This window comes from Manduca sexta, chromosome 26 (assembly GCF_014839805.1).
Source record: "Manduca sexta isolate Smith_Timp_Sample1 chromosome 26, JHU_Msex_v1.0, whole genome shotgun sequence".
NCBI lineage: Eukaryota > Metazoa > Arthropoda > Insecta > Lepidoptera > Sphingidae > Manduca > Manduca sexta.
In genome coordinates, this window is record NC_051140.1 from 14,371,304 (window position 1) to 14,386,519 (window position 15,216).

Genomic DNA, 15,216 nt, shown 5'->3' on the forward strand with positions numbered 1-15,216 from the left:
ATAAATTATTATGATTTTTGCAAAATTATGGACTATAGTTGGCGTTAATAAAGGAATTGTTTGTTGGATTCTGTTGGAACCACTTTTTGTGTAACGTAAAACAATTAATTGAATTATTCACCAGTTCAATTCTTCAACAAAATGTTATAGTTGAAAACCATTCCTTATTCTTCTCTTTTCTCCTTTACCTATGCATTACTGAAATTACTTTACAAATTGTATTGTGTACTTTATGCCATTTTCTACTATATTTTAATAATTGGAATATGGTTAAATAAAATGTCAAATTATAGTTCACATAGACTGTACGAAACTATTGTTTTGATTTAAATGTTTTTAAAGATGATAACTCTACATGATAGTTGATATTGCCGTTCACAATATTTTTTTTCTATTTTAGATAAAATCGTAATAATAATGGTCCATAAGTTACAGAATGCAAGACAAATGAACATGATAATGTAATTTCAATGTATGAGGTAACCAAATGAGTAATGAAACGCTGAGACAATAGATTAGTTAGAGACAAACAACACTTGCTTCTTGTCGAAGCCGCCATTGTATTCCGTTCTCGAACTAAGTGCAATCGAAACAAAAATTGGATTATGTAGATTTAGTAATTTATATGAAATCGAATTAATTGATTCTTAGTTTTGTTTTGGGTAATAAAGAGCTAAAAATGTCGTATGTTTCTGATAGTTTTTGCTTTGATTCATGATCCACTTTTAAAGGTAAGCCTTATATCACATCATAGCACGAACAAGGGTTCGGCGAATAATGACTAGATTTAGATTTGTGGTATCTTCTATACCCCTTCAAGAAGACAGTGTGAGATAATGATGAACATGATTGATCGTTGTCTCAATAGTGTATCGCCAAACTCTAAACTCCCACTCTAATAAATGTTGTTAATGAGTATTTTACCTAATTAATGATTTAAATCTTTCTTACATTAAGTAATACTTCGATTATAAAAAGTTCAAAAATAATATCCAGTTCAACCAATGATTAAAACGTTTATTGGGTAAGGCCTTAATTGATCAAATCGGAAAGAAGTAAAAGCCCTTAAACTTTACAATTACAACACAACAAAGAAACCCATCGAAACCTTCAAACTATAACCGTGAATGACAACTGCAACATCATGTTCACAGTGTTAGGGGCGGGCGGCAAGCTTTCAGTTCTCCCCTCCAGGCGTGAGGCGGGCGGTGGGTGCGCACTCGCCGCCAGTCCCTTCGCGACGCACCTCGCGACACCATGTCCTCCTTGTGGATCTTACTAACGCTGCTCCCCGTGCTGGGTAAGTGCATACTCCGTGACCGCTGACCTGCGCGTACCGCTCCGTGAGCCGTGACGTAACTTCGGAAGTGATCAGGAATTTGTGATTTGTTCGTGCTGTAAACGTAACGTTGTTTTTATGAATTGCGTTTACATGAGAATTGGTTTTCGTGTGTGTCTGTTTGTGTGTGGGAAATTCGCTTTTTACTTAATTTATTTGATCTCTCTCTATAACTTCTAATATTTTTATTAATTTCTAACATTTATCCTAACATGTAATGTAAAATACATAACTACATTTTTTAACAGTAACATATAATCAGATTGTATTTAAAGTATATGTCATTGTTTACAACAGATTCACGGGATGAATTATCTTCATTGTTACAGATTTAAGTAACATTCGTTATTCCTAGACGAACGTCATTAACCATAAGACCCGTAGATGCACTCGGAATGCTGTGAACCATTACCTACACATCTCAGTATGCCGCGATCCCGCACCGGCAGCCGCTCTTGCGTAACCAAAGATGCACTTTCCATTTGCCTAGAGTTCGTACCTTAACTAGGGAGAGCGGACCCCCATATATTTTCCAAGTATTACCCTTCTTCGGATGGTCTTTCATGATATTTCTTGTACTGTTTTTCACTCATAATAAATGGCTTATTAAACATTAATTTTGTTACTGGCATATTAAAATTATTGTTTTTTGTATGGTGTACTGTACGCATCATTTTAATAACAATTGAGCCCTAATGACTTATAAGTTATTTGAATTTAACCTAAATATCTAAAAAGACTATGACTAAGAATATGTCCAATAACATTTTATTGTCTCTATTAAGGGGAAGGCATATTGTTCCCGTGTTCTTTATAAATAGCAATGCACTATGTTACCATAATTGTTCACTACACTTCATTATTCAGGGATTTATTTAATTGTTAAGATTTTCGCTAACCCAAATAGATTTTAAAGAAATTAATATTGTATCGCATATTTTTTATTATATGGTACGATATTATCTGCACTATTGTTCTTTTGATTAATAAGAAGATCTAATGAAATGTTTCACTATTTAATCATTAATCTTTCAGACAGGCACTCGGATGTTGTGACAATGACTTAATTGTTTATTATTTATACTTAGTTTCTGCATAACATTTATGAAAATCACATACGGTCCACACATATGTAATTTGAAGAGTTCGAGAGTCCATATAATATGTAAAATATATTCAGCAATCTACATATTATGCAGTACAAGCTCATTATATTTTTGTCGTGACTGAATCGAAGCCAAGGGCGTATCAAATATATTGTGGCGCTCGCGCGGCGCATCTCAGTGATAATCGGTTCCCCGGATTTGCATAAGTGATTTTCCCACGGTCCGCTCTCCGAACTGGGCCGGCATGACGATTGCTGGAGAACGGATGGGTAACTCAAGGTTCGCCGAGACGTTTACCCGACTCCTATTAATATTTACAAACACTCAAATATGCAGCCATTGTTCTCACTTTCACTACAATTATAGTTTTGTTTTGGCTTTTTTTATCGATCTCAAACCGGTTTGACAGGTGCCGCATTTCAAAGTTACTTTTTATTCAAGCTTTCTTTTGTTTTCAAGCTGAAAGTTTATGCACTTCTAAAATGATATCTGTATAATTTTACCCATTCCGTAACAGCTCTTTTCCAACAGATAACTGCGAGAATAGAACTCTAAACATTGTCGCTTTACCGCGTCATAAGCGTGAGAAAAATATTGCACGCAAACGTGAATGAAAAGCGAAAGTTATTCTTATGACCTAGTCCAACCATTTATCGACACGACGCGTACATGTTTATTGATTCACGATCTAAGATTAATTGACGTATTATGACTTTTGACTGATTCATCAAAACATTGTTACGTCATTGCATACATTAGCAAGATTCAATGAACTGCAGAGCTAAGCGATTCGCTTATATAGCTTTTACAATATTAGTAAATTAAAGTTATACGTTCTAATTTGTGGTTTCTTAAATATTGTTATAATATTAATATTATATTGATAATTATATATGTCGCGTTGTTATAATTTAGAGATTTACTTATTAGTCGAGTTAAATTTTGGTCAATTTAAAACATTTGTTTACTTTTGTCCTTGAAAATTTAAATCACCGTGACATTATTTAAGATGTTAAACACCTGGTATAAACACGTAGAGTCTAAATAAATTTACGCATTGAATTCGCACCATCAAGTTTTCATTGTGAAAGCCGCTAAATGTTGCACACTCTAAAAGATAACACCGCTGTCGTAAAAAGTATTGACATTTGCAGTTTTTTCGCTGAATTAGTGATACACCCGCAACAACTCCACAAGCGTGAAGATTTTTTACACGTAATATTGCACCATTTTAACTATTTCACGGTAAATAAAATAACGAGTATACAATTAAATATTATTCATACGGTATATTTTATTCCATTTTGTAATATCTAAGCTAACAGAGTACTCGTTATTTGCGAGTCGGCTCTAGGGTAATTTGCGCATGATTACACAAATACATCTATTACCCTACTTTCTTTAGTTTGAAATCATTTAGCGACGTCCGAAACAAAATATATCACACGTAAAGCACATTATATCTCCTTACATAAGGTAGATGGTAGTGCAGATAGTGGTGACCTTTCGCGGAGGATGCGCGGCACCTTGCGGGCGAGCGTTGCGCAAGCGATGCTATCGCGACGGTGCGGCGCGGTGCGGCCCCTACCACTCGGCCACACTCCGGCTTGGGAACCTCTAACCGCAGCCGTATTATGCTTACTGCCTTCCTTTGATCATATCGCGGTCATTTTGAAATTATTTCTTGTTTTTACTGATCTGATCCATTGAGAACTTTAAAATTGTTAACATCGTTTGAAATAACCTTAAATATTTAGTACTGTCCTAATACGTGACGATGTTATTATAAGGCACCGCGCAGACGCTGTTATCCTGTTGGCAAGTATGGATATGGTCGCTGCTGCAGTTGTTAAACTGTCAATTGTATAACTCTAAAGTAGTACTTCCCGGGAACAATTTGATAGTACACCGACCCCAATAAATTTCATATAAATAGGCGTACAAAAGCGACACCATCAACAAATAAACAATTAAAAAATCCAACAACATCGTAGTGTGCACCGTCCCTTAGTTTAACGAACATCCGCACACAAATATATTCGCATTAGTAATAAATTTCCGGTTCCGCTATCTTCACTATTTTGTGTCTGTTTCCTCAGTGCATGTTTGGAATATAGTGGAGCGGATGCTATGATATTACAAATATTACTATACACGCTAATAATTATACGCGTAATAGTATACTGATATATCAAAACTATATGCATCATATACGTTCGGCATTTGATTTTATGCATATGTAAATAAAGGATTTTCGTCTCGATGGTAGATTCTTCCATCGCACAATCTAAATATATAAAGATATTATATCTAAAACGTCAGCAAGAGGGCAAGCGGGTCAACCAATGATAAGTGATCATCACTGCCTATGACTGTCTATCATAACATCAAAAGAATTATAGGTTTGTAACTGACCTTGGAAAGGGTTGAGAATTTGTATCCATTTTCCACCTTCGACAATTTTACTAACCACCACACGAAACAGCAAATGTTATTTACACATATTTTTTATAATATATACCTATATGGTCGATTACTAATATTGGCGCAGTATTTCGAACTATAGATATTTTTAGAAGTAGGCATACACAAATTGTATGCACAATATCCTGAAACTGCGTCAATATCAGATCTAAATCTAAAATCATTCTCCAATACACCACCATTATGGTTATGTGACTGACACTACCCGACAATCAACCTGATCCGAGGTCGGGTCAGGTCGCAGGCAGTGAAATGCATTCATCACGATACCATTTTGGTTGCAGTATGCACTCGTGACGCGGCGATAAACGCCGTGTACACTCGTGTATGTCATTTGCTACATTCGGTCGGACTGAACCTTACACTATGATGCAATTTACCTATACTCTAAATAAAGTGTTTAGTACTGTGTTAGTATTATAGACTTACCCCCTTATTCATAGACGTTATTAATCTAAAGACGGAACATTGCTGTGATAACAAGTCTGTTTCTCAGTACTGACGGCACGGCAGCCCTCGCAGTGCGTAGACATAGGGCCGTTGTGATTGGCTAATATTTAGATACAATTTTAATCTAGTTGGCTGTCAGATAAACAAAGCTGAGAAACAGACTTGTTATCACAGCAATGCTCCGTCCTTAGATAAATAACGTCTATGAATAAGGGGGTTACATGACATAAAAGATTATATAGATTAGACATTGGGAAGATTGTAATGCAAACATTTTGTGCTCAACGATTGTTACTCGATCTACCGTGAAATAGCAAAATACCAATGTAAAATAATATATTTTTTCCATATCGTGTTTGGACCTTTTTAATGCACATATTAGTATATTTTCTGTAAAAATGTTATTTTTGTATCAGTGTCTAAACTGACATCATGTCAAACCTAAATTTTAAATAATACAACGGCTTGTGACCAACTGGTAATTAATTTTGGATCACAAATTATTTAGTCCTGATGTCCTTCTATAACTGACTATAATTGACTCTTTGACGTCTTGCATTACATGTATTTTGACTTTTAGCTGTATCTCAAAATATCGTTTATTGTACAATAACTAACTATGTGTTTACTAGCTTGTTCTAATGTAGTACGTACAATATGAAATATGGATTCGGCCATGCTTTAAGGCCAGGCCTACATTCAAATAATTATATTACACCAAATATAAAGTAGCTTGTAATATGATAAATTATAAAAGCAGTGCCTGTTTGGTTCAGTAACACTTTTGGCTCAATTACACTTGGTCGATCACCCGTGTTGAAGTTAAGGCAAACAACGAAATGTAAATGAACGTTATATGTATATGGATTACCGTTTCGAATTCCGGGCCCCAGTTCCGGGACCCGAGCTAACGATCATTTACAATATCGATTTCAAATCGATCAAAGTTTAAGCACGACAACTATAATATATATATTTTTTAATTTAAAGACAAGTTTGTTACTTGTCCGGGATTCGAATTTATTCGCTCCTTAACACATCATGGAACGGAGGTACGTCTATTAATCTGTCTAGTAAACCGTGGTTGATGACTTTGACTACCTTTCAGGGATACATACGGTCGTCAATTTATGTATAGATGTTTGTATCTATCATTGATTATTTTTAATAGTGATTTATAACAAAATGAAAATAGTAATTGTATTAGACGCCATAGGACTCTTCTTACAAACTTTACCATGAAATAACCATTGAACTGTCAATACATATTTATGTCTTTTGGTTCTTTACTATTCAAACTAACGGCGCTATGGTTAACTACCAACAAAACTTTAATGTATTTATTTGTTGCTCAAATGGCTACATTCGAATCTTATGCAATGTAGTTTAAAGATATAATACTAAATAACCATTGCTAGGGGCCAAACATTCTTAAGAAACAGGTTTCTCGTAGTATTTTGAACACAATTCATTAATCGTTTCCGTGTTATGTACTACTTTCTGATATCATGCAATTCTATAGATATTACATACGTAACATCACGCCTTTTCCCTTTCCAAGGGTTAACAGAAGTTTATAACAACCGAATTTCGCCAGCTATGTTAGGTCCGTGCAATAAGAGGCGAGTCTTTTTACTGGGCATAAATCGCTTATTATACAACAGTAAATAAAAAAAAAATAATAATATAATATAGGATGTATAGTATCATATATGTACTACGTATAACCATTTTCTTTATTTTCTCTTAATAACAATTGTGTGTAAACTGACTTTATGTATTTACCTAACAATAACGCCAAGTGTTATTGCTTGAACTATGTACGTGTATAAGAAGTTTTGTATAACTGTACTTCGTAAAATAACAACGTTAAAGAAAACACTTTAGAATATTAAAAATAGTTTAGATACAATTTAGTTTAGATTCGCTTTAAAACGTTTCACGTAACTTCTTTAATAATGTTTTAAATTGTATAGATAATTTAGATACAATTCGGTTTAAAACGTTTCACGTAACTTCTTTAAGACAATAATGTTTTAAATTGTACAGGGGCAGCAGAGAGGTTCAACTGTAAAGGTAGAATACTCGGCGCGTACTACGCAGACGCCAAGTCTGGGTGCAAGGCGTTCCACGTATGCGTGAGGGTCGCGGGCGGCGGCATCAGGGACTTCAGGTTCTTCTGCCCTCCCGGCACGCTGTTCCACCAAGAGGCTCAGACGTGCACCGACTGGGGTGATGACGACCCCCTGGCCTGCCCCGCAGACATCTACGACGGTCAGTTTGATCTCTACAGGATAGGATCTGGTGAGCCGGCTTTGCAACTAACAACACTCATCAATCACATCTAATTTCGTTTAGTTTGTTGCTCATAAATCATGAATAAATATTGCTTTACTTGTTTTTACTCATAAGAGTTTAGTGTATTTGTGTTTATCGAAGCAGAATGTTCTCGTAGTATAGTTATAACTCGTAGATATTTATAATATCACATGACGAGACTGACTCTGCGGTGTAGTAGTATTACAGTACAACTGCAGTGCTGAGGTTTCGGGTTCGATCCCCGGATCGGAAAAAAATTATATTAGGTGTTGGTACTCAGTACCAGCCTAGAATCTGAAATTTGTGGCCGATATGGCGATAGGCTCGGCTCCTATCACATCATGGGACTGAATACATACGGTGAAAAGTGAGTACACCACTTGCGCTACTGCCTATCCCTTCTAGGATAAAACCCGTGAGTGCGCGAGTGTTCATGAAAAGATATTTAAATAATTTTGATGGCAATAAATTACTTGTAAATTACTTTTTGGCGCAAAATTATTAATTAATTAATTATGAATTATTGTAATTATCTTTATGTTTATAGCAAAAGGGTAGAAAACGAGTTTTTGGGCAACCTAATGTTAGGTGATCACCTGAGTCCATTGAACATCCACAAAGAGAGAAGAATATTAAACACATTGCCCATTTTAAGGAAAAGGATTAGTGATTGTTCGTGCAGATGTTTTTCGGTCTGTTACAGTCTCACTACTATTTCATGACCATTTTTTGAGACAGTAGCACCACATCCACGGAGTTAATCTATTGATGCTGTAGGAAATACTGACCACAGTATGGCGGTACCAATTTTACAAATATTTTTTCTATTTAGCATACTGCAGAAACTATAATTAATAAAATTGGAAAGCACATTAAAAGTAATTCATTGCAATAGCCAATATTCATTTAGCAGCTATTAGATAAAATTATTAAATCTAAGATAAAAGGGAGACTTATTTAATAAGAAATATCACAATACATTTGCATTTTAATAATACGCTATAATATGGAAAGCTTTAAGTTTTAACAGCGGCTTAAGTAATAATATAAAAAATCAGGGAGACGCTAAAATCTGCTTCGACTGGCAATCATTTTGCTTTATGTACTGCTTTTAATAGGTGCCATAAATTTACTTTCATAGTATTCGATTCATTGACATGAGCTATTTATTTTGTTAGAAACAGCAGTACTAATTACTTAGAAAGCATTGCGCTACATAATTATTTATATGCTTTTATATATTGCGTTCGGGTAACTTTTTACTTTTGGCACAGGATTTGACACAAGAAAAATATCGTCTCCATCATATCGTGAAGAAGAACCAGAATTTGGGCTACAGCGCGCCGAGACAGGCGATCGCCGACTTTCACAAAGCAATGGCGCTTCTAATGGACCTGCTTCTGATCTCCGTGCCGCTCACTCGTCAGACTTCTTTACCGGGCAGCGCGACCGTGGCCGCGATGATGCCGCATCATCTGCACCCTCTGCGCCTGTTGCGTCCCACGCTCCGCCCCCTGCCCCACGACAGTCCTTCAGAAGAGCTACGACACCTTACACAACTCCTTCTACTACGCAATATACAACACCGTCGTCAATCCCGCCTCAACAGTCCAACCCTCCTCAATTCGAAACATCTAAACGTAAATTCATCAGAAAACGTCCGATTTATCCTTCAACACCAGTGCCGCAAACGTTCGCACCTAATACTCAATCGCAACAACCTTATCAGGAAGAACAACAAAATTTCAATCGCCGACAACCGCCACAAAATAGGCCGAGCTATACGACGCCAAATGTACCGATTCAATTCAGAGAATTCAAAGACGAGTACGTTGAAGTAAGCAGGGTCACGCCAAAACAAAACCGATTCTTTGGTAACAGTCCGACTGCGACACCTTTCGCCCAATCGACCCAAGCTCCTAATTTCAACAAGAAGGAAGGTCTGGTAGAATTGTACAATTACGAAGCACAATCGACTCCAGGCCTTACCGTTCAAAACGAAAATCGACCATATAAAGTGCGAAATGGTTTTAATGTGCAAGATGTTCCACTAGAACAAGACTTTGCGCGCAATAAAAAACTAAATAATAATAATTTTAACAACAACAATAACTATAACAACAACAATTATAATAGGGTCTCCTCTACAACGACAGTTGATTATAATGCTGTGTCTCGAAGTGGCGGAAGTAGCACACCATCTTATAAAAACTTTAACAGCGTCTCATACGAATCTGAGAAGAATAATTTTGCTCCGTTTGCCAAGAACAATTATGTAAATAATCCTACCACTGTACCTACAACCACAACAACGGTATATACAACTCAACGCCCGGAGCCTCCTGCAAATTTGAACACAGTTGCATACAACACCAACATCGGATTCCAGGCGCAATCAAATAATTTCGCTGAAAGTGATGAAGATGATGGACAATATCGTCCCCCGCAAGGCGAAGACGATGGCCAATATAGACCAGAGCTATATGAAAGGGAACTTCTCTCTGGAGCTCATTCGCTTAATATAGCTGCTAGTGGCAACAGACTGCAAGAGGATAAGAAAACCTATTCAAAATCTCAGTCTAAAGGTAAATCTCAGACGGCTGTCCCGCGTCCGTTCCGCCCAGCACCGACGCCTACAGTGACACCCGCACAAACAACTCGAGTGCCCGAGACGATATACACAACGACGCAGGTGCCGCAAACAATCAACACGCAGCGCACGTTCGATTACTTCCAAACTTACACAACAACGTCTAGACCAAGCGAAAATCCAGGAAATAATATCCCTGTAGCTAACAATGCACTGGCGAGGTCGACAACTTCCGCACCTAGAATTCCTGAGAGCCGACCGACTCGGCCGCATAACCGGCCGCCACCGACGCAAACTCCAACGTTCGCGCCTCTACCCCCATCCCACCCGCCGCACTTCGCCAAGCCATCGAACAACAAAGAAGACACGAGCTACGACTACGCGTATTACGACTCTGATCCCGGATTCTCTGAATACGACCACATAGAAGAATTCGGAAGAACTAAGAAGAGAGCATAGGTGCTTTTACGTGCTGTTTCATTGCCATTATATTAGTTGCCTCTTTGGATAGTAAATACATTATGGCATTTCACTTATTTATCACTATATTTAACTATACGGAAATTGCTTATAGAGTACATTAAATTGTACACATTGTGATCTAGTTTTTTGATCATTTTTTTTCAAAATGACTTCCTAAAGCTATTTAAAATTGGTATGCCTTGTAAATTCGCTTCAATGTAAAATTATCGATATGATCTACTGTTTGTACAAAACCAACATACTCCTATCTGGAGAGGCTTACCTGTAGTTACCCTAAATTATTTGTGATAATAATTTTATTATTGATATTACTATTGGTACCAGTAGTGACCAACCTATACAAATCAGCATTCATAATATATTAATATTAAGACTCGATGCAGCGGTTAATGAATGTTGAAAAAACCCTGAAGCTATGAAAATAAATTTACTTTTGCTAGTGATGGCTTGTAATGGATTAGATTATAGTTTTACGTTTTATCTATGTACAATATAAAGTAAGTTATGACGATAGATTGTAAAATATTTCATTGTAAATAAAGTTGTCTTAAAAACAATAGCTTGTGCAATTTGTGTCAATTCTCAAAGCTCGTGAGAACTAGTCAACGGTGTTCGTGTTTAGATGTTAGTCACTGCGCGTAAACAAACGGACAAAAGAAACTCTCAACACTATGCAATAGTGATAATTCAACTAGATAATATGATTATCCAATGTCAAACGTCCGCACTGTTTAGCACTCCTTTAGTTACGCATTGGCGCGGTTTAAAGTCATGACGAATAATTTGAAACAAAATTTTGATTCTATCTGCATAAAACGTCGGGGCTTATTAAAATAGCTTCTGCCATTGCGAAGACATTGTAACCTTTGCTGCCGACGTTTCATTCATTAAAGTCACACGCGACGCAGATTGCCAAGATATCCGTGCGGGACATTTTTGCACGATCAACGGATTCTACAAATACTTAACGTTGTGAAACGTTTCATGCAATAGCTGGCATTTAAGAGACAAATTCCCTCGGCTTGGTACATAATTACATTTTACGATAAATTAGTTTAGTGGATTGATGATGGTATAGTCTTACCCAAGCGGTATAGTATTGATATTTAGTGAATAGCAGTAGGGATCTCGAACAGGTAGAAAAACGCGGAGGGGAGAGCGGAGCGACAGCTGCTATGTACAATGGAATTTCTCGGCCAGTTTAATTATAAATGAAACGTACTCTATTGTGTACATTTAAAAAATAAGGTAATTAATTACGACTAATGAAAAGAAAAAAATTAGTACAAAATCTGTTTATTTAAATATATTACATTGTTGTCTACATCAAATATTTTCTTCTACTTCATCTATCTGTATAATAGGTGAAGTATTGAACAACTATTTCCGCTGCACTGTAAACATGCTACACTGCAGTATAAACCACTTTTCTGCATCCACACGCAGCTCCACATCTCTTTTTGCAATTACAAAATAACATTTGCAATAAATTATCCGGAGCAGGTAATTGATTCATTGTTATTGGGATGTACATGTTATTGGAATACTTCCATCCCCAATTTTCAATAACTACCTCATTTCCTAGCCATATCTAAATTTTGTAGGTACACTCTTTTAAGGTGCTCAAACGCTGCATCAGTTGTTGGAGGCAGTGATGACAAAAGAACGCTCGTAGTTTTGGCTGTTGCTTTTATGAAAGAATTGAACCTTAATGTATTTAAATCATAGGTTTTAGACGGAGCACTATATAAACTCAAAATACATGCTACACCTGCTTGCAATATATTATTGGGGTCTTTATTGATTTTTTTTTTTAATACTTTTACCGAGTCACTCCACTATTTAAAGGATTTAGGGAGTACAGTGTTATTACAAGACATTGTGAGACAGGTACTGTATTAGAGATTTAATTTCTCAAGAGGACTGACGGTTACTGGGTTCGAATCTCGGGTCGGGCAAAGTGATATTTGGGTTTTTCTGCTCAGTATCAGCCCGGAGTCTGAAATTTGTGCCCGATATGGCGATAGGCTCGCCCCCTATCACATCATGGGACGGAACATACTTGGCGAAAAGTGGGTGCCCTAGTTGCGCCTCTGCATACCCCTTCGGGGATAAATGCGTGATGTTATGTATGTATGTATGACTGACGGTTACATACAACAGTTTATAATAAACTTTTGAAAATCTTACCGACGAGATTGTTAAAACCGGGAAACTTTTTGCTCCACCCGGGGCCTCGCGTAGTTTAGGGCCGCCACTGTGATGGTGCATCAGTTGAGACGGTCTCGACGGATATGGCGGATTTTTAGATGTTACACATCTAAAAACTCCGCAACATTTTTAGTGTAATATTTTGATTGGATCCTGTTTAAAATAAATTGAGTCTTGGACCTGATACGTAGTGCTGTTGTTAATATCTACAAAGATAGAAAATCGCCTAAATAAAACAAATATCTTGGACGCAATTCACTATTTTATTAAAAATAATTAAAGTAATAGTAAGCGACGAATCAGCTTTCCCATAATGAAGAATTAATGGTACACTATAGACTGCTATTATATTTATGATATCAGTCATGTGAAGTCTTCATTAACTAAATGAAAGGCACTTACGAAATAAATCTAAGAACCATATTTGTTCATCATGCCGTGGGCTATCCTGGTTACAGAAAAAAAATGTTGCCACTCATCATTAACAGACTTTGTGTTAAGTACTTACTTTATTGATTTGATAAAAATAAATTAATAACCCTTATTGTTAAGTGATAAAACACTGATATAAAAAAGTAAATAACATGATCCTTAAGTACACTGCCATCTTTCGGCGAGTAGAATAACTGTTTTACTGGCTATAATATTATTATTACGTTTTTGATTAATTGCAAAAAGATATAAGGAATAAATCGAATTATTTGACTATATTAAAAAAAATAAGTGTACTATAGTATCCACCATTTATTTAATTGTGTATATTTAAATAGCTAATAAGGTTTTCGTTATACTAGTGCACCACAGATGTCGCTATGGCCTCTACGTATAAATAATTGTACGATATATTTTTTAAAACACTTACATATATATTATTATTATTATTACATATATATAATAGCAGCCCTGTATTATATACTTGCCCACTGCCGAGCACGGGTCTCCTCTACTACTGAGAGGGATTAGGCCTTAGTCCACCACGCGGGCCTAGTGCGGATTGGTAGACTTCACACACCTTCGAAATTCCTATAGAGATCTTCTTATATGTGCAGGTTTCCTCACGAAGTTTTCCTTTACTGTTAAAGCGAACGATAAATTCACAAAGAATACACACATGATTTTAGAAAAGTCAGAGGTGTGTGCCCTTGGTATTTGAACCTGCGGACATTCGACTTGGCGGTCCGTTCCACACCCAACTAGGCTATCGCCGCTTTTAACTATATAGTTCAATATTATTTTTATGTTTTGCTATCGTTTAATAATTCGCTCGTGACTCAAGGGTAATAATTATATAAATACAATTACCTACTAGACGCATAACGTGGAACGGGTAACGAAGCAATAATCCAGTGCTGCGTTACTTTACAAGATACGGTGCGGTGAATACGACTTAACTAATAATAATATATTAAAATTAACACGGAACCGCTATCACTATAATGTCCACTTATGGATGAAAATAATTATTATCAGGTAAAACGTGTCATCAATACCTACGACTTGAAGAGGACCATGTTTTAGCTAACCATGGATAATGTTGCGATTGAGTCGGAAGCAGAGTTAATGACACAATTTCCGAATGTTTTTTAATGGCTCATATCGAAGTAATGTGCACTAAATAGTGTAATTTAGTGCTGTTATTTCCTAGTGACGTGATATAACTTGATTTAATTAGAGACTATTACCGGTTAGATAGGATGTATATTGACATCAAACCAGATGGTTTTCTCAAAATCGTTCCAATTGACCTCAGTTACCCCACTTCCCTGGGCTTCTCTCAGCATAGTACGATATGTACCTACATAAATCTTAAAGATCTTAATAATTGATATAATTGTTGTCTTTAATTACACCTCAATAGGATTTGTGCTAGTCGTAGTTCATGCATATGTGGGTACCTAATAACGTAAAATTTTTCACAATCATACATACTAAGCTCGCTTTATGGTGGTGCGGGAACGATTAAATATCTGTATTAGGTATACGATAATTTTTTTACACGAGAGACGTGGGAAAATTAGATACAGGACATTCTCGTTTCGAGGCCAGCCCAAATATCAAGTGTACCAGTAAGCATGTGCGTCTGACATTGCTTTAGTCCATAGGCGGCGGATGCTGCTTAATAGTAGGCGGACCGCTCGCTCATTTGCCTACTAAGGCAATTAAAAAAAAAATCAAGATATTGTTACGCGCCGCTATCCTAGCCGATGACATCGGGCGTTTCCGGAAGTATTCGG

At 36.5% G+C, this 15,216-nt stretch overlaps 1 protein-coding gene across 2 annotated transcripts; it reads left to right on the forward strand.

Annotated features, from left to right (window-relative positions):
- Window positions 1–1,161: 1,161 nt before the first annotated feature.
- LOC115441115 (probable serine/threonine-protein kinase tsuA) lies at window positions 1,162–11,330 on the forward strand. 2 transcript variants are annotated; one of them, XM_030165729.2, is made up of 3 exons: window positions 1,162–1,300; window positions 7,429–7,683; window positions 8,973–11,330. In XM_030165729.2, exons 1-3 carry the CDS (start codon window positions 1,258–1,260, stop codon window positions 10,745–10,747), a joined length of 2,073 nt encoding a protein of 690 aa, XP_030021589.2. In that variant the 5' UTR covers window positions 1,162–1,257; the 3' UTR covers window positions 10,748–11,330. The 2 variants fall into 2 exon arrangements, with proteins under 2 accessions (XP_030021589.2, XP_030021590.2); XM_030165730.2 differs by having other exon boundaries at window positions 7,429–7,653.
- Window positions 11,331–15,216: the final 3,886 nt, after the last annotated feature.